Genomic DNA, 21,109 nt, shown 5'->3' with positions numbered 1-21,109 from the left:
ACAGACCCAATCCAGCCCCCATCCCCTACCTCCTTTCCAGCCCTCCTGTCCCTCCAGACCACTAGCTCCCTCACAGCCCCAGTCGAGCCATCCCACCCCCCAGCTCCTGAAAGATTCCCTCCAGCTCCCTCGAGGCCCGCTACATGTCCTGAGTACCTGCCACAGTTCCCCCCCCCCGCCTGCGCACCCTGCTCCATTTCTGATCTGGCCCCAGCCCAGCTCTTCCTCAACCATCCTCCAGAGTCCTTCAGTTCAGCCCCCAGCTCCCCCAGTCCCTATGCAGTCACCCCCGCAGGCTCTTTTAGTTCCCCTCCTGCCTCCTATTTTCCTGATCCCACTCCAGCCCCATTTCAGGCCTGTACAAGCCCTCCCCCAGCTCTGCTCCAACCCCCTGTAACCCCCATTCTCCCATCTGTGATCCACACCCTCTGAGCTCCACCCCAAGCCCCTTCCCCCACCTTCAACAGCTCTGATCCAGCCCCCCAGTTCTACCCAGTTCTGCTCCAACCTCCTCTTCCACCTCCTTTTATTTTCTTTTGTTTAAGGCTGACAAACTTTATTGCCGTGTTTAGTTTGCCTCCTTTTGGCATCCTTTACAGATTCTCCTCCCATCCAAAACTGTTCCTTGCCTAATGCTTGTGACATGTGCTGTACATCGGAGAGTCGTGCTAAAGTTTGTCACATAAGCAGTACACCTGGTCCCTAAGGGTCATGTCCACTCACGAAACAACCCGTGAAGTCAATGGATATTTGAATAAAAATGGTGGTAGGATATACCCCCTGGCATTTGCTTACTGCACTCTTGACTCTAATATATACTGTATCTAAACAAAGAGTGGATTAGCTCTGATCTTCGAAACCTTACCTTTCACTTCCAGTTTGCATTCAACCGCTGCCTCGCCAAGCTCATTGACTGCTTTGCAGGTGTAAGTACCTCCGTCATAAGGGCTGGGTTTGCGGATCTCCAAGGTACAGACACCTTGGTTACCAAACATCCTGTATCTTGGGTCATTTAATATAGTCACTTTGTTTTTCATCCAGCTTATTTTGGGCTGTGATAAAAAGTGCACACAAATATAGGGAATTCAATGTTAATCTCTTTCTGTGGCCTTGTATCAAAGTTGAATGATAGATTAGTGGTATGCAATGAAAAAAATATTGACAAAAGGGAAGTTGTAGTCCATCCATAAAAATAAGTTTGGGCTATATCATGCCATTGTTTTTTTAAGCACAGCTCCCTGTGGCCCTTATAATTTAGCTGAATTCAATCAAGGTAATATTTTTGGGTGGGCAAAAATGTAGATCAGTTACATTACAAAGGGTGTACCGTATAATATTAAACGACTAATAATTTTCAAGATCTAAATATTCTAGGTTGGTCAATAAAGCTGTTTTTTTTTACTAGTAACCAATGCGTAGACCTTAATCAAAAACCTTGGAAGTGAATGGTGGATCAGAGAATGCTTTTAAATAAAAATTCTGAATTCTGGTTTTACTGGGTCAGTTCAATTTTCTACTCTGGAAAAATTCGTCAAAGAGAGAGATAAACTCAGTTGGACCATGTGTTTGTACAGTGCCTAGCACAATGTGACTCAGATCCTGACTGGGCCTTTGGGTGGTACTATAATATAAATATGAATATTTATAATTATAAAGAGTATTTTGTTTTAAACCAAAATCCTTATTGATGTATTGACCATGCAGCTCTTGTGAGTTACTGAAGTAGCAACCCTACATTTGCCTTATCAGTTTGGAAAAATCCACATTTTCATTAGGATAATCTGTGGATTTAGTAAATCTCATAATACTCACGCTGTAGAGGGGTAAACTGAGACAGAAGGAGATGTGATTTGTCCATTGCGGTACAACAAATCAATGGCAGAACGGAGAAGAGTACTTAGGAATCCTGACTCTTGCTCTATTCTTTAGCCCACTGATTCTCCTTAGAGCATGTGTGTGAATTATAAGAACAGGAACAGTACTAGAAAATATCAGTGTCTGATTAAACTCTCCTTTCCCTTCACTGATGTTATTAAGTGGTATGCCATACCTTTGGATTTCCTCGAACACTGCAGTTCAAAGTAGCATTGTAACCAGCTACAGCATATGTGTTAATTAAAGGTTGAGTAAACATTGGTGCTTCGGTGAAATTAAAGTCTTCATAAATTGGATTTTTGTAGATTTTACCTGTGAAATAAATACAAGACGTTCAGAGCTGTTAGAACAAAGTTAAGCATTTCATACTGTTTTCAACAGTATTCAACTGTAAAGAGTGAGTCTGCTCTAGTTTGCACTGTTTTATATACCAATGTAACTCCATTTATTGCACTCATTCTCACTAGCAGCAGTGAGCAGATTTGAGCCTGGAAAGTTACTGTAGTCCAGGGGTGGGCAAACTTTTTGGCCCGAGGGCCACATTGGGGTTGCGAAACTGTATGGAGGGCCGGGTAGGAAAGGCTGTGCCTCCCCAAACAGCCTGGCCCCCACCCCTATCTGCCCACTCCCACTTCCCGCCCCCTGACAACCTCCTTCAGAACTCCCGACCCATCCAACGCCCCCTGCTCCTTGTCCCCTGACCGTCCCCTCCTGGGATCCCCCCGCCCCTAACCACACACCCCCGGGACCCCACCCCCTATCCAACGCCCCCTGCTCCCTGTCCCCTGACTGTCCCGACCCCATCCACATCCCAGCCCCCTGACAGCCCCCCCGGAATTCCCATGCCTATCCAACTACCCCCTGCTCCCTGTCCCCTGACTGCCCTGCCCCAGAAGCTCTGCCCCATCCAACCGCCCCCTGCTCCCTGTCCCCTGACTGCCCCCCGGGATCCTCCTGCCCCTTATCCAACCCCTCCCCCACTCCCTGCCCCCTTACCATGCTGCCTAGAGCAACAGGAGCTCGCAGCCCTGCCGCAGCCAGCCACGCTGCCCGTGCAGCCCGGCAGGAGCGGTGGGCTAGAGCGCTGGTGAAACGGCACACTGAGGCTGCGGTAGAGGGGGGACAACAGGGGAGGGGCTGGGGGCTAGCCTCCCCAGCCAGGAGCTTAAAGGCCAGGCAGAACGGTCCCGCAGGCTGGATGTGGCCCACGGGCCGTAGTTTACCCATCTCTGCTGTAGTCTCTGATCATACTGTACAGAGGATTTAAAATCTTCCCTTGTTGTATAAATACATGGTATATTAAGTATAATGTATATACTCTGTGTGCACGCCTGCAATTACACACACACACTTTGTACAACGATATGAATGCTGATTAGCGGGCTGGTAAGAATGATCAGAGCAGTGACTATAAAATGTCACTTAATGCGGGCTGGTAAGAATGATCAGAGCAGTGACTATAAAATGTCACTTAATGTTCCACATTTATTCTTGTCATTGATTTCTTTTCCTAATTTGTTCCATCTACAACTAGTATTTCCTAACTGCCAGTACAGTAAACTTGGGCTGGCCCAGTCTCTGAAAAGCCAGACGTAATTCTGCTTTATACTGCACAAGCACCATCAATAAAGACAGCAGAAAATGTGTTGATTCTGTATCAAACAAAATCTAGTCGAGCTGGCTTTCTCACTGATAATGTATCTGCCCTTGTGGTGCTGACAGTAGTAAATACATTATTTTTCTCTGTTAATTACGCTGATGCATAGAATGGACATATGGGGTGAAATTCACCCAGTACCAAGGGCCAGCACCAAGGGCTACGCACCACTTACACCTTACTTAGGCTCTCCAACAGGTGTTCATAGGTGCATCGGCCTTGTGCTGGCCCTTGGCACAGGGGTGAATTTTCAGTGACAAGAAACAATTTCTACAGCCCCCTCTTCTGACCACCACCACCCCACTTTTAAATAGAAAACTATTTCAGCTCTGAGCGATCTCACGGAGAAATGCCAGCTTTGTGAACTCACTGTTTTTAGTTTTCTTAGGCAGTCCCCATTTTTGATGGGCAGAATGGAGACGCTTTTCTTTCGAGTGAGAGAACAAAGTTCTGCGTTGCCAGCAGGAATGCCATTAGCACTGGCTCATACAGCAAGCGACTGTTGTCACTCATCTCTCTAAACTTAAGCCAACTGCCTTCACTGTACGTACTGTATGGAAGAGACTGAGCATTCCTGAACTCAGGTCATGCTCACTGCCATTCTACTTTATAACAGTTAATGTACAGATTACAACAACACCTTCGTTTCTACTTTAAACTGTTTGAAAGCTCAGATACATAATTCAGAATTGAGAGGGGAACTGATGTTACCCTTTAAAATCAAGCGTCATCCTCCCCTGGTTTGTTGCTTGTCCCATAATTTGTAGTTGTGCGCAGTGAATGCCATACACTACCAAACTGGAATGGCAGCAATTTACACTCACTTTGCACTGGTGTAAGTGGCTACACCAGGTACAAACAGTGGAGACTCAAATCTTTTTGTCTCTTACTCTCTTCCCCACTCTGAAACCCACCCTTCCCCCTTCAGAACATAATGGACAGCTAACCATCCTTTGCGATCACAGCACTCTCCGTGGTCATTGTCGCGTCCTCACTGAGGCCACACATGTTTTCAGCGAAGATCCGGAAGTAATACTCATTTCCTATGATGAGTTCAGTAATGGTGGCACTGGTTCGGTGGTAGTGCTCAATTACAGTGAACCATTCCTGCAAGACACAAACACAGACTGAGTTTGCCTGCAACACACTTCATTTATCAACAGCTAGGGTTTAGAATAGCCACGGTGCATATGAAAGCATGAGAACAAATTTTAAGGAATTTATATAACCAGTAAGGCATAACACAATAACTGAGTTAATGGCAATGAATTCTAAGCCAATCACTACAGAATAACTTGGTGATGATGGAAGAGTCACAAGCAATTCACCACTGTGCTATGAAGGGTGAATGGAAAGTGAACCCTATTAAATTGTCACATACTGATGGTTAGTCAGGTGGGATAATTATAGGAAGTGCAATATTACAAAGGTCCTATTGTGCAAGAGAAGAAAGGCAGGCTCTGCCACTCAGATTTCATATTGCTGACAGAGAAAGTACTGCTGCAGATAAGAAAGCAAGTGACTGCAAAACAACAACAAAACTAACAACTAGAAGTTCTAATGTGTCAACCTCCAAGAGCCCAGTACGTCCCAGTACGAATCTGCCTCCTCTGGCACTAGGCTAAATGAACAATATGATTATGGGAAGTATGATTCCATTCCGGTGATTTCTCGTGATTTAAGAAGAGTTGATAGGGTAGGAGGAGCAGTGCATACTGCCCAAACTACAGACACTCGATCAGCACGGTGACTGGATCTTAGAGGCTCTTTTCTTTAGCAGTAGCAACAGTACAGTCTAAGGAGAGCAGTGTGTAAAGCTCACCCAGCCAGACTCATGCGACTGGAAGAGGCCAGGTCTCCCATGGCAGTAGCCACGAGGTAATTTATTTGATAAAAATATGACTTCCTATTCATTCTTGATTTAATTTTGAGAAATCATGTGTAAATAAGGGACACTGACACAGTGCAACAAACAGCTAAAAAACCCTGTTTGTTAAATTAGTTTTTGAGGCAGTTCCTGGGACAAAGTTACAGGACAGAAATAAGCATTCAATGTATGGCATGTGGGTTGTTGTTTTTTCTGTAACAAAGTCCTGTGGATGTGATTTCATCAGCTCCGAATTCCTGTGATTTCTGGCACAACACTCATCTCTTGGGCAGTATTATATACTCCAGTGCATACTGCTTCAGGCATCTATCTGCATAGCTCTCAAGAGACCCATGTTTAGATGAAAGGCATCTCTTTAAATACCAAATTTAAATTTGATCTTGGTACACAATATCCACCTAGTGAGATCAGCAAGTCTAATGCTAAAAATATTATTCACGTACAGCAGAATCTGACCATGAAAATGCTCTCTCTTTTATTTATGCCACCCCTTCCAGATGTCTTCCTTTCTCACAGTATATATTTGTGTAAGTATCTTGTGCCAGAGTTTGTACTGATATGTATTAAACCTGCAGAGCCACATTATTTTAGACTTCCCAGTAATATAGCTCATAGCGCTCAGAAAGGGTCATCCACTTGAAAGAACTTGGGACTCCCTTTCTTCAGAGGCAACTGTTTTCAGAAAATATCCCTTTGGAAACAATCATTAACTAAAATCCCACTTGGTACTATTACAGGAAAATTCTTGTCACAGACAGCGTGGAGATAACATGGAATCACTGCCCTATGAGCAAAGAGTACACTTTGGACACTAGTTATTATTTTATTTTTTATTGCAGTAGCACCTAGAAGTCTGAACTAAGATGGGCCCCCATTGTGCTGGGCACTGTGTATGGATATAATCAGAGACAGGTCCTGGCCTGAACAGCTTATGATCTAAAGAAAGATGAAGGGTGGGAGGGGGAATAAAGTCACAGGGAGGTGAACTGACTGGTAAAAGGTCACACAGCAGGTCAGGATATTAGTATTCTTCTAATGCAAACTGGTTCATATCTCTTAGATTCACAATGTCCAAACTTGCAGTATCTATTAAATGTAGAAATCCAACCACTGTCTCTTACAGAGCTATAAAACAGGGGCTTGGTTGTGATATAATTACAATAATTAGCTCTCATATAGCACTTTTCATCTGTAAATCTTAAAGCACTTTACATATTGGGTAAGTATCAGTATCCCAATCTGTAAAATAGGGTTAATGATACTTACCTAATTTGTGAAGTGTAGTACAGAGAAGTGAAGGGATTTGCCCCAGGTCACCAAGCAGGCCAGTGACAGCTGGGAATAGAACTCAGATCTCCTAACCATCTAGTGGACTACCTGCGGGGCCACACTGCCTCCAAAATGAGCATTTGGGATTTTGATTCTCTATTTCCAGAGGGAACAAAACAGAATTATTATTTCTCTGAGCTCCCTGCAAACTCTGAGGGGTTTAGACAAATGAGATTCCGAGCTACTCCCACCCGTCCCCCTCACTTGCACCATCTCTAATCTGTGCTTTGCATCATGACAGGTTTCAGAGTAGCAGCTGTGTTAGTTTGTATTCGCAAAAAGAAAAGGAGGACTTGTGGCACCTTAGAGACTAACCAATTTATTTGAGCATAAGCTGCTGTAGCTCACAGAAGCTTATGCTCAAATAAATTTGTTAGTGCCTAAGGTGCCACAAGTCCTCCTTTTCTTATCTCTAATCTGAACACAGATTTGTAAATACACGTTTTCATTTATAAACTTCGAGTACTGTGGACACTGGGATTTTCTGATGAACTTTTGAGATTTTCTGAGTAGTGGTGTGGTTCTGTAATGATCCAATGCCTCAATCATTGACATTTGTCCATGTAAATAGGGCTTTCTATATTTAAAAGAAAGAACGTGGTGACTGTTGGATTTAAACTGAGTCAAGCATATTTTATAACTTACCATGCTCTTCTTGTCCGCTTTTTGAATCGTGTACCCAGTAATGGCAGCGTTACCATCATCCTTTGGTGGCTGCCAGGCTAAAGCAACATTCTCTCCCCAAACATCCTCAATCTTTACAACATGTGGTGGGCCAGGGCGATCTGTAATGATGATATGGCACGGTCATCTTTCCATTATGCCTGCTCTCTGTTTCTCTCTCTCTCAGATATGATATATCTCTATCTCTATCTATATCTAGATAGCTGTAGATATATATCTTACACATACAAAACAATGCTAAAAGAAGACTACAAAGTCAAGCACCCAAAATTTAGGAAATGCCAGAATTTAAGTTGCCTGTGCAACCTTTAATTTGACTCCACTGTGCACATGTGTTATGATACAGTTTTCAGTTACACAATCACCTACTATTTTTGCAAAGATATAAGCAAATGAAAACTTGATCTTATAATGGGAAGTCTCAGGCAAGCTTAAGTATAGACTGTGTTACCAGCTTCACCTAAAAGATATAGATAGATAGTGTATGAGATTTCCCAGGTGTCTCTCTTTTTTCCATCATAAGGCTTTTTTGGGGGGAGAGATAGCTCAGTGGTTTGAGCATTGGCCTGCTAAACCCAGGGTTGTGAGTTCAATCCTTGAGGGGGCCATTTAGGGATCTGGGGCAAAAATTGGGGATCAGTCCTGCTTTGAGCAGGAGGTTGGACTAGATGACCTCCTGAGGTCCCTTCCAACCCTGATATTCTATGATTCTAACACTGATGGTCTCTTCCAAGTCATGTTTGTGAGAAACTAACTCTTGCTGCAACAGAGCTGTATCAGATCTGACTGAGTGCCATCTTAACAGTAAAAAGCTTCAGTTTTTCTGACAAATATGGAACATAAAAATCCATTACAAACAGTGAAGTAGTGTAGGATTCTAGGGTGGGACTGGAATGTTCAGGCTGGTACGGACGTTTTGTACAGAGGTCCCCAATTACACTATCTGAGGACCTCATTCAGAATCTCTGGCCAAGTGAGCTGAAGTAGAGATGTACCATGGTACAGAGGAGGCTGTAACTGGAAATCTCATGTTTTCCAGCACACTGGTAACAAGTTTTTGGAGTCTGCTTTGCCAAAATACATTTTCTTATTTTTTTAAACATACCAACTACTTGAATATCTATTGTAGCTTTGTCCACCAGGTTTTCTACTTTCACTTTCAGGTCGTATTTTCCAGAGTGGCTCCTCTCTGCCTTTCGGATAAAGATGATGGTATCATTTTCACTGTTGCGGATGTTAATTTGATTCTTGTCTACGGAAGCGCCATTTTTCTTCCAAGATACCTTTGGCCTTGGTCTTCCCTGTAAAAAGCCATGGAACAACTGAAGTATGCTTCTGGGAGGAGAAAGAGGTGTTAGGCTGTCGCAAAGACAAAATAAAAGTCTTCTTGAACCAGAATGGTGGAAACTCTTTAAAGAAAAAGCAGATAACTCTAAACACAAGGCAATTCAGAGGCAGTCACATGTTCATATACTTGTTTTTTTCTGAACTTAATGGGCAATATTATTTTGTTTTCAGTGGTTCTCAGAAGCAGATGCCCTAAGAGAATCACAGTGTGATATCAATAGACACTAACTTGTTGATCATGCAATGTCACTACTGGGAGTTTGCTCTTCTAGAAACGAGAATTTCAGGAGTGCTGTCCAAATATGTTAACTTCAGTCCTTTCAGAGTATTTTGGCTGAGTGTATACACCACACAGTCGTACTTTTATTTACCAGGAGTAGCATTTCCTGTAGCATATATTGTGCCCGGCATCTGTCTATGTGCACAAAGGAAGGAGAAAGCATAAGGTCTGGACACAGTAGGGGTCCTTGCACTCAGCAGAACAAAGACTCTGCAGACAAGTGTTACTGGAACAGCTAGCCTCTGCAGAGGGTGTCAGATAAGGTCAGGCTATGGCCCTGCCTCCAGCCAGCAGAGCTAACCGGCTGGAGTAGAAAGTGCATGTTGCATCCTTGAAAGTTCTGGTTCAACAACTGTGCTTCCTAGGGGCTCTATGAGGCATTGTTGCACAAAGATTCTGCTGGGTTAGTGAAACTTCACATCACCCCCAAAGCAAGACAGAGAATAAATGTCACATTTCAGCTCTAGGCACCATATCTTATAATTGTCCGCCTATTGCAACTGCTCTGTGCTGTGCTAGTGATTATCTTGTGTGTAATGGCAGGTCTACATTGGAGATTATGGGTATTCTGTGGATAACAGACAACAGATCAGCACTGTTTGCTAGTTACAAAATTCAGTTTTCAGCTGAGCACAATCTGATTTCAGAAGGCACAGAAAGAGCCATCTGGCAGGTGTCCTGGCTGTCCAGGATTTAATTCTGCTTAAATTAGCTTCATGCCCCACCACAGTTGTATAACATGCAGTTCTAACAATCACAATATAAGAAAAATAAGCATTAATAACTGTGTCTTTGTTTCTTACCTGGAAAGGAACAACAAGATTCACAGCTTCTCCAACCCTTCGAATGTAGGTTTGTTTTAAGTGTCTTGGTAGACGAATCTTTGGAGGTTCTAAAAAAAAAAAAAAAAAAGGCGTGTTTTTGTTTTTAACTGTGATATTGAATTTAACAATGTTGGTGAGCACCAACATTAGTAACATTAAAACCTATGGCCTACATTCCTCTGAAGTGAGATGTGAACTGGATGCCTCCACTTTTGGGTTCCCAACTTAAGACACCTTAAAGGGGCCCTATTTTTTAGAAAGTGCTGAGCGCACTGATAGGCTAATGGGTCGGTAGTGATGGACACCGTTAAAAATGATCAAACTATAAAAAAAGACGAAGGGCCAGACACAGCTCCTGCTAAAGCCCTTCTGTGCTACTCCAGTGGTTCAGAAGGTCTTTAAAACTGCACTACCTGGCCAGCTGAGGAGTCTCCCACCACAGGAAAGGGCCGTGGGAGTGTGTCAAATGTTCAGAGTGCTGCTACACTTTCATGATCCCTGCTTGATATATTGGCCCCATGCTAAACTGCTCTGATTTATGCTAAGACAAACCAGCCTCTGGCAGCCCCCTGGATTGGACACTTGCAAAGGCAATGTACAACTAACTACCTTTGGTCCCAGCTGGCTACAAAGATATTGGGGGGTAAATCACTTCACATGGTGCCAGGGCAGTTGTACAGATCCAATAGTGGACAACAAAGTGTGTATGAACGGACGGTCAAATTCAGCTTTATTAATAGCTCTCAAATTTCAAATCTTGCCCATGTGATCACTGGTCAGCAGCACAAGAAGGGAATGAGACTGAATGTAAGTGTAACCATGTCTTTCTGCATTACTGTTCTTTCCACTTTTTGAGGTGATGAAAAAGCAAATTGAAGTGATAGATGTGGCCTACTTTCACTACTGAGCCTGCAGCTTGTTCTATCCAGCATCAGTGTTGCCAATTCTTGCAATTTTATCAAGAGTCTCATCAGATTTGGTGTGCTATTTATTATTTTTTAAGCCCCAGCTCCTGGAGTCCTGTGAGTACATGAGAATCTCAACTTTCATTAAAAGAAAAAAGCAAACTTCTAGCCTTCTTGGCTGTAGAAAGAAGCTTAAAAACATGAAGCCTAAAGCTTCAAAAAAACGCAAACAAACCAGAAGGCAAAGAAAAACAACCCAAAATGTATTATTTCTAAGGCAATCTCATGATTTTTGAATGCTTGGAGTTTGCAGTATTGCATTGGCATGGTTTCAGCATGTGACTGTATGGCAGTGTTTCTGCAGTTTCCAACTGCAGGTGCTAGTCACAAGAAAGAGGAAGCATGAACGCTGAAAGTGTGTGTGTATTGGGGAGAGAAGAGAGAAACAGTGGTGTAGCTCACCTATCACTTCCTTGACTAGAATAGGTTGTGGGTGCAATCTAGGTTCACTGGGACCAGCAGCATTCACAGCTTTTACTCTCACGAAAATTCTGGAACCAGCTGGCAGGTCAGTGATGGTGTACCTTGTTTTGTCTGTCAGTTCGGGGTTAGCCACTAGCCATTCTTCCGCTGGGTTAGGAAAAAGAAAAAAGAGGGGGCAAAATTACAGAATTATACACATAATCACTTCTCCATCAAGAAAACTTATAGTATAGCCAAAAACTGCACAGAGACTGTTGCTGAGTAACGATTTTATTCTCTAATAATGCTATTATATGACATTGATTTGGATTAATACAGAGATAATAAGGAGGGAAATGTTTCTAAGGATACTCAGCATTATCTTTTTTAAAAAGTAAATACATGTGAACAGTAATTACAGGATGTAATTAAAGAAATCCATTAAAAGTCTGTTGATAAAAAACAAGGGCCTATAGAGTGTGGTTTTCAAAAGCACTCAGCATTGGCCTAACTCTGCTTCTGTTGAAGTCAATGAAGAATTTACCATTGACTTCAGTGGGAGCACAGTTAGACCAGCACTGAGTACTTTTTAAAATCACACCGGTCGTGTATAGAGGATAGTAGCACATAATTAGCTATTTATGAAATGTCAGTTTTCCTATGGCTATTGCTTCATTTGGGAGACAGCATGGTTCATGGACAGGGCCTAGGATTAGCAATCTGAGTTCTATCCCCCAGCTCTGCCACTGACTGGCCATAGGTAGGACACCAAAGCTCTCTGTACCTCAGTCGTCCCATTTGTAAGATGAAGTTAGTGATATTTACTTACAATTGTAGAGTGTTCTGAGGTCTAAGTATGGACAGAAATGTTTTATATGATCTAACTGCATTCTATTGTTCGCTCTAATGCTAATTAATGAAGTATTTGTTATTTAGCTGCTTTAGAATTTTAACAAATAGGGCTGCCATGAAAAACAGACTCTCTGCTTATCACTTTACGAAATAAGGACAAGACTGATCAGAGTTCTTCAAATGATTCCAGTGTTCTCAGTTTTTTCATCTTGCTGTAATACGGTCACATATAATTCGTGGATCCATTGCAAAATTACATATTTTTAGAAAAGCCCAGGTTACATATGACACAGTTTCCCTCATCCCTCCCCTCCTGCCCTCCAAATTTGGATCACTTTAAGATCCCTAGCATTTTGACTAACAAGTCAGGAGTTTAACTTTGCTTATAAAGAAAAAAACACACCACTGTGGTATTGGCCGTCAAGACAAGTAAGTGCACTATTATAAGCTTTAGTGCACTGGACAATAACTGAAGAATATTGGATACATTTTTATAAGGATGGGACCCGCTCTTAGGAAGAGATTAAACACAGTTCTGTTTAAAAGAATTTCTTCCAACTAAACACAAGAGGGTTGGAGTTAGGGATTCAGTTTCCTGATCCTTTCCCCATCATCTGAATGCTCCTAGATATTTCTGTTGGTAAGTAAAGCTGCAGGTTCTGGAGGTTCATGGCCCCCAAAGTCAGTTAGGCTCTCAGAAATCTGTCTTGGTATGCGTAAGAAAGTTTTATAACCTTCATTGAATACTGTACCTTCCAGGTCATGAGTTGCCTCCACCAATTCATCACACAGATCTGCCGATATACCTTGTGAGAGTCCATCATTAAAATTAATCAGACACCCACTTTCACACAGGAGTATTGTCAGTGGTTAGCATTCCCTGTTAGTAGTTATGCATAGAGCTGTACTGCTCCCTGAAGATTCAGAGGAGGAACCTGTAGGGTGATCAGGGAGTTTGCAGGCAAAGTGCATGTGGGGTGAGGGACAGTCACCAGAATAAAGCTTGTATAAGTAGTACTCTTCCAGGTAAGCAGAGTAGTTTAATTGGTTTTGTCCATGGTTTACTAAGGCCAAGGCTCAATCCATAATGTGAGGTTGAAGAAGAACGAACCACACCTGACCCAAATAGGATAACTCAAGGAAGTTTTCGTTGTACTATCTTCTCTCTGCATCAGGTCCCCATTCTTCTTCATACCACTGCTTTGCTGTCTTCAGCCCTATCCCCTGGCCTGGGTGCTTTGTGCCTGAATCTCTCAATGAACTGGGAAGTGCATCCAGGTATTTAAACCCATGAGCATCAGGGCATTTGCCTCACTCCATTTGAGCATCCCTACAGTAAAACCTCTAGTGGCTCCAGAATGCGTTTTGGTCCCAGTTTGTGCTCAGGTGGGAACAGAAATGAGGCCCAATCATATCTGGATAAACAACTTGTCCCTCAAACTACATGTGGCACAACAGGACCTCTTCTTTGGGCCAGTTTTAACTTTGAAGGTGCGTGGGAGCTACTATTCAGGGTGATTATGGCCCTAGAGATGGCTAATGGGGAAGAAGAGATGCTCTTGAGGTGAGACAGAAGCAATTTTTTTTTGGATTGATCAGTCATGAAAAGGGGAAAGGAAAGAGAAAAAAGGAGAGTTTGAGGAGAGAAATGCAGAAAAAAGAGAGAAGGAAATATAGTACAAAAGGAGGGAATGGCAAGAAAGAGTATTGAGAGAGGGAGGACAAAGAAAAAGGGAAGGAATGAAAAAGACGTTTGAGAGAGGACAAATTTAACTAATGGGAAGGAAAGAAAGAAGAATAGCAGAGTGCAGGAATAAAAGTTAATTTAAAGTAACCCCTAAGGTTACAGCTGTCATGGCCATAGAATCATGGGCTCTGTAATTTCCACAATTTTAAAAAATCCATTATTTTGGTTCTGGTGCATGCTGGTGGGTGGATGTGATGGCAAGAATCTGAGCCAATTCCACTGAAAACCTTGTAAGCTGCCAAATTGCTAGCTTTCAAAATAGACCCAGGTCTAAGTGGTTGTACAGGTCCTGGGCAGGCCCTTTGTACAGGGATGAATTTCACCTGTAGTCAGCAAAAGCTCATTAACTAACCCTGAGATGACACAAAGAACTAGGTCAGTCCCTATATTACTGAGGTTTAATTCCTCCAGGAATTCCTCCCCACCAAGGAATAAAGGGGGAAAAAAGACCTTCCACCCCCTTTTTAAAGAAGAATCAAGTTGGATATTAAAGACTGGCTCTGGGGTAGGATCTCCTGGATTGAAACGTATTCCCTGTTATCACAGTGCAAGCCCAGTTCTAGATATTCATCCCAATGCTCCAATTCTGCAATAGATAGATGTGGATGCAACCTTACAGCTACATGGGACCCACTGAAGCCAGTGAGTCTCTGAATGGCTACAGAGATCCATCTGTGTGGATCCAATTGCAGGATCAGGCCCTACACTTGGGAAATAAAGGTTTCTAGGGTACAAACCAATGCCTGTGACACCTGACACTTGTAATCTATATATTTCTATGATTTTCCCCCTTCTCCCTATTACCACCCTATGATTTTTTGTAAAAAATTTGATGATTAAAAATACTCTAATAATCACACATTCAAGGGCAAGAAAGAGACAACATACTATTGAAGGGATAAAGAAGCGGGCTAGAAAGGCAGAATCAGACAGATGAAAGATACAGTCATAAAGGACCCTGACATTCAAAAGAATTATTAAACATTATAGAAAAATTAGTCCGAGGGACAACAGACGCTGGAAAAGACTGAAGAGAACAGTGTAAGAAAGAAAAAGGGATACACAGTAAGTTAAATATCTATTTATTTGTATTTTCTATAAAGCTTGCTTCCTAAATGTTATGATAAAATATATACATACATAATTTTGATTGTGTATATATAAATGTATATGTATATATGTGAGGCATATATAGATATATACAAACACACACAAAAATCTATGTAAAATACATTGTAATCATTGTATTTTATCTGAGGTGGGTAACACCAAAATGACAGATTCAACAGTCATTTTGTTGTATCTTCTTATGTTTTAAACCTATCTGAAAGAAAAAAAGTAAAGAATTTGCTCTGTTCGACAGGTATACAAGGATCTTTGGTCTCCTACCACTTTAAATGTATATTTGGAAAATCCCTCTCAATACTATCCCTGGTATTATCATAAATAGTATATTTAGCCTCTTATCTGATTAGAGAAAATTCCTCGTGCTGTTCTGCAATGAGCTACATAGTACTGAGACCTTATGGCCATATTATATCCCTGATTTTTCTCTTTTTGCCCAACACTTCTATTGACTTCAGTGGGAACTATGTGTGCAGAACAAGGGCATAATGTACGGCAGCTCTTAGATTCATTAAGTCGTCAGTTGCCTTCTTAGTACAGTGTTTTCTACAGGGTTTATTAATAACATCCATGCCTGTGCATTTGAAATATCATAGGAAAATATGAATGTATCATGTATGTGCTTCATTTGGATCTAGTACTTCATGTTTCCTCTTTCCAGACCTTCTCCCATCTCCCTCCCTCCATACATGAAGGAAAACCCTTCCTACCGTTCCAGTTGTGTTTACCTTTATGTCAACTGCTCAGTACCTCTGAGCTTCTTCAATTTTCTTTCCTGCTCCTTAAGGATTTTCAGCCCACTCCTACAAGGTGCTGAGGGCTTCCTCAGAGATGCTGACAACCCTTTGCTCCCATTGACTTGACTGAGATTTAAAGGCACTCAGTACCATGCAGGATCTGGCTGATTTTCTGCTCTATTTTTTCCACTGGGGTGTTTAAATCCCAAAAAGCTTTCCTGTTGTGGGTCATATGTTCTATCCTGTACAGCTCTTGCCTTCAGGCTGAATCCTACAGACTTTCCCCATGAAAAACTCCTGTTGATTTAAATGCACAAACTGGCGTTCATTTGTAGAGAATTGTGTAATATGGTTATACTAGTCCTTAGATGTACAGCATAGATAACATCGCAAGTGGTTAAAATGAACTAAACTGCACCACTGTTCATCAAAATTTGCATTTCTCTGGCAGACTCATTCCCCTGGATGCCCCAGAAATAGTCATCTTGGACGCCCACAATGACTGGAGTTTGCTTATTCCACTGTGTCAAGTTTTGCTTACCCATTCCAGATGTCACCAGCCTTCGTTGCTTTCTGCCCCCAGATTCCATTTCTATGTCCACTCAGAAGAAAGTTTCTGCTAAGTATGTAACTGGGAAACACTGAGGTTTTGCTATTTGATCACTTTACACAGTGAAACTGCCGGTTGTATGATATATATTGTTTGCACTTCTCTGTCTCCCTTTATTTTCCTCCGCTCATTTAATTTTCTCTCCCCCTTTTCCACCTTTACATTCCTCCTATCCTCCTATATGCCTCTAAATCGGAATGAAAAATCCTGTACGTGAACTCTCCCAAATACAAGGGGCATTCAAATCCAAATCTGAATTTTGTGGCTTGGACCACTTCTATTTGATATCATACCACAGCCACAGGGCTGTCTGTCCTCTGTATGTGAAACTGGTACTCGAGGAAGCCACTATTGATTCCAAACACAGAGAAAGCCTTTTGTTAGTATTTTGAACAGATTTAAGATACCAGATGTAGACTCTCCAAGCTCCTATGTGACTGGACTTTAATCCAAAACACGTCAAAATGTGGTTCTCCAGTTTTCTCCAACTGCCAATTAGGAAGTTCATTTGTCCTGCTTTTCCTTTTCCCCCATCCATCCAAATATTTAATCTCTCTGATATAGCCAGATTTCATGTCCTCAGGGAGCAAGCTGTGGAAGCCCCTGAACAATGAACTCTTGCACATCAGCACAGTGCACTGCCCCCCAAGTCACTAGACTAACCGGATGTTGTTTTGCAATGCCAGATCAAATGTAGGAACGGATAGGTGTGCAGTAGCTAGAAAGGAGCCTGGATGAAACCCCATAGCTTGAGAATTCTGGCTGGCTAACTTTTACCTCAAAGCAACAGTCAGCTCTCATGGAGAAAACGTGGGGCAAGTCTCACCTAGTTTAAGCACTAGGAGCATGCTATAGTTGTTGTCACTTACTTCCTTCAAAGCAGTACTCTATAACATAGCCGTCTAAACCTGCTGCTCCAATGTGATCTGGTGGCCGCCATTTCATTGTAACAGTGCTATCAGTTACTCCATCAACTGCCAGGAGAGTTGGTGGACTGGTGACAGCTAAAAATAAAGAAAACATTTGTATTAGCATTAAAGTGTGCACTTATGATATACAGCAAGCGGGAATCTTCTAATTGCTGCCCAAAGTGGCAAAACAGATTCTAGGGCATAGATACTGGAGAATTTAAGGCTTTATTTCTCACCTTTATGAAAGGTGTATGTTTTATTCTGTCCCATTAGAAATTAAGAAACACCTGCTCAGTAAATAAAATACTGGCCCTCCAGTAACTGCTCCCAGAACTTCCATTTACCAGGCTCTTCAGCACTGATGTATATTTGGATAGATGAGAAGATCCTCAGACCACAGTATTGTTACTCTCAGAAGAGGAGAGGTCACTCTTTCCCTATGCTCCCTAGGACTATGAGTGTCCTCTGTAAAAGGCAGCAAAACCCTACTGACTGAGGCGGATTAAGATTTATTGGGATCCTGGGCACAAAGAACATTTGGGCCCCCCACACCCTGGGGGCCTAGGGGTGCTGGAACTGGGGAAGGGGGTCAAGGCCTTCCACTTTTAACAGTGGGAGGGCTATGCCTGCCCACCTTTTAACATGGGCATAGTAGCATTGGGCAGGCACGAAGCAGTGCTGGAAGGGGCTGTGCTTCAAGGCAGGGGAGCTGATAAGTTGATAAGTGCTCCTGCTATGATGCGCAGACCCTTCTAGTGGAGCTAGACTCTTCCCAGTGCAAGGCTGAGGTGGGCCTTAGCCCCCCCCCCCCCCTCCATAGGGCCTCCTCTTCCCCCTGGGCAGGGACAGGGACATGGACAGGGTCTGCTCTTGCCACGCTGGCCCTCACCCAGGGCAGGTGGAGGGTCTGAGGCTCCCCACTGTGTCCTGGCTCCCTGGGCAGTTCTTACCATGGCCCAGCTCTGGCTCTGGCCTGGCCAGGGGGTGGGCCCTTGGGGGGAAGTGAGGGAGCAGGGAGGAGCCACAGTTCCAGTGCCACTGGCCCCCCCATTTCTACAGAGGTTCCAGCATTCCTGCAAGGGCCCTCAAATTGGCTGGAGCCCCTGGGAATGGGCCCTGAGGGGGCCACCACTGCCTACTGACCTAGAGAATAAGGTACTGTGTGTACTACAGGGAAACTGTGTTTATCAGAATCATTTAAAAACATGTGTGTTTTCACAAAGGTGCCAGCATGGCTTTCTGGGACACTGTCCATCAGGTTTAACCAGGTTGGGGCTTACTAGGGTCGTGGTCCATGAATAGGGCTCTTAGGTGCTACAACATTACAGATAATACATAGTCGGGTATGCAAAACTATTTACAATGTGGTTAGTTTACCCTGGCTAAGAAAAGGTGTTGAAACCACGTTAGCTGTTCTGGGGAAAAGAAATGTGATTTCACTAACATGGTATGGTCAATGGAGCACAGGGCTGGAACCCAGGACCCCCTTAAGTCTGAATCCTAGCTCTGCTACCTAACTTACTGGATGATTTTGGCCAACTTAACTACTTTTCCCCAATTTTGCCATCTGTATAATGGAGTTGATACCAGTCAACTTACAATAGGTTGAGAGGATAATTTACTGTTTGCACAGGCTTTGGAAATGGCAAAGCACTACGCAAGTGCTAAGCATTATTACTAAAGGAGTAAGTGTGAAAGAAACTCAGATCTCCATATGGAGTTCATAGCACATGACACTGAGCCACTCAACGTGAAAATATTGACGTTTGATTTTTGGCCAATTTTAAAGATTAATTTCCAGGGCTTGGTTGCTTCCAGAATGGGAGATTCTTATAAGGAATACACAGAGGGACCAAGACTGTCACTGATCCTATTCTCTCATGAATTCTGTCTACTGTATGCCACTCGTGTGCTCTTCTGCGTAAAACATCCCCTTGCTTCACAAAAAGAAGACATTATAAGCAGAAAGTTAGGACTGTTGGATGTGGCTCTTTAAAATTTTATACACAAGCCAATGTTTTAAATGTGCAGATACTTCTATATTCTGGTTTACTCACCCAAGGGAACAAAAGCCTTTGAGGGCATACTTGGTTTGGAAATTCCTACTGCATTAACAGCAAATACACGGACCTCATAAGCAACACCTTCAATCATCTTCTTTGGTTCAAATGTTGTTTCTTTACACAGGTCAAAATTCAGTCTCATCCACCTGGAACTTTGTTTCTTTTTCCTTTCAATGAAATATCCTATTGAATAAACATAATTATGTAAACTTAAATAAAGGACCAGCATTTGTACAATCAGATACAAAGCCAAAATGAATGCCATCTTTTTGGCTGGCCAGTACCCTTTTCTGGCTACCACTCTACATTCCTTTCTGATCCTTGGGGTTTTGCTAACAGTTGCAAGTTAGGCTTTCTCCTCCAATTGCAACCATTTTTAAACGTAATATTATAACATCACAGTATTTAGCCCACGGTGATTAAGAGCCCAGGTCTACCAGCTTCTGAGCACCCCTGATGTCCATTTATTGTTGTATATTGGAAGCTGCTCAGCTAGACATGGATCTGTTCCCTAAGTCTGCTAACTCACAAAAAGAACAAAGTTTCAGAGTTTGGTGGTTTATGATAATACGCAAATTACTCACCCAACTCAGCCCTGTCAAAATAGTGATAATTTAATAACATTACAAGATGGTGAGGATAGTCTTCATGTCTCCAAGGATCTGTAACCCAGATATCCAAGAGAACACCTCTTATAGAGATTAACAGCCATATGATGCTTTTCCTGTGGATTTCCAAGAATTGAACTTTCCAGGACCAGAGGCTGAGCCATTTCAATTCAGGGTCCATTTCTTTGGAGTTCACTTCCCTTGACCGTACTCTGATATCACCAAACAAAAGAAAGGCACTTACCTAAAAGAGGAGACCCGCCATCAGAGGCTGGAGGTTCCCAGTTCATAAAACACCAGTCTTCACCCACCTCAGTCACGTTTGGTGCAAGAGGAGGGTCAGGAACATCTGTTGCAAACACAATAAACATATCTTAATTAGAAGAAAATGAACCTTAAAAAGTTTTTCTAAAATGAAGTAAAGGAGGACACAGAATACTGTAAAATAAACAAAATAAAAATAAAAATTCTTAAAGTGGAATCAGGCTTTTCCATGAGAGCGAGACTAAGAGCAGCTTTCAAAGACAGAATACATATGTCACAATAACCAAGTCTGGAGGTCAAGAAGGTGTAGTTACTGTGACTAGATACATGGCGGGAAGAAAACGTCAGAATATGCTGGAAATGAAATCCTGTCCTGAGCACTATAGGAATGTGGGCTTCAATGTTTAGCTCAGGCGGTCAAAAAGAGCTCCCACTTTGTGAACCCTTTTGACTAATTTGGAGCAAACCTCTTCATAGAGAGGAAGGATGATCTGGTGGCTAGGGTACTATGCTGTGGCTTCTGAGACCCCAGTTCAGTTCCCTCCTCTGCCACAGGCTTTGTGTGTGAACTTGGGTGAGTCACTTATTTCTCTGTGCCTCAGTTCCCTCTCTGTAAAATGGTGATAAAACCTCACAGGGGAGTTGTGAAGATAAATACAGCAAAGGTAGTGAGGTGTGTGCCAAAACGCTATGGAAATGGGAGCCACATAAGTACCTTAAACAGATCATGAGGGTAGACAGCCACTGGACATAAGGTACTTCAGATGTTTCTTTCACCCTACAGCTGATAAGTCTATCTATAAGGCTCCAAAAAGGGTCCCTCTAGAAGGATGGGATCTGGAATGCCAAACACTGGAGTGGGTCACAAAACAGAGGAGCCCTAGGGCACCATAAGAGATATGAAAAACTCATATGGGAAAAAGAAACTGATTCTAGGGGGG

General features: G+C 42.6%; 1 protein-coding gene across 1 annotated transcript in view; it reads right to left on the bottom strand.

The window, feature by feature from the left end:
* MYBPC1 (myosin binding protein C1) overlaps positions 1–21,109 on the bottom strand; it is a 192,443-nt gene that overhangs the window by 12,335 nt on the left and 158,999 nt on the right. The window contains exons 22-31 of the mRNA XM_073335999.1: positions 20,149–20,253; positions 19,291–19,479; positions 17,192–17,326; positions 11,252–11,419; positions 9,864–9,952; positions 8,539–8,734; positions 7,395–7,534; positions 4,480–4,639; positions 2,051–2,187; positions 866–1,052 (exon numbers count right to left, since the gene is read on the bottom strand). Of these exons, the coding sequence (XP_073192100.1) occupies positions 866–1,052; positions 2,051–2,187; positions 4,480–4,639; positions 7,395–7,534; positions 8,539–8,734; positions 9,864–9,952; positions 11,252–11,419; positions 17,192–17,326; positions 19,291–19,479; positions 20,149–20,253 (1,506 nt within the window). The remainder of the gene's footprint in view (positions 1–865; positions 1,053–2,050; positions 2,188–4,479; positions 4,640–7,394; positions 7,535–8,538; positions 8,735–9,863; positions 9,953–11,251; positions 11,420–17,191; positions 17,327–19,290; positions 19,480–20,148; positions 20,254–21,109) is intronic.

This window comes from Lepidochelys kempii, chromosome 1 (assembly GCF_965140265.1).
Source record: "Lepidochelys kempii isolate rLepKem1 chromosome 1, rLepKem1.hap2, whole genome shotgun sequence".
Taxonomy (NCBI): Eukaryota; Metazoa; Chordata; order Testudines; family Cheloniidae; genus Lepidochelys; species Lepidochelys kempii.
Note: the sequence above shows the minus strand (reverse complement) of the source record. Positions and strands in the feature narration are given on the sequence as shown.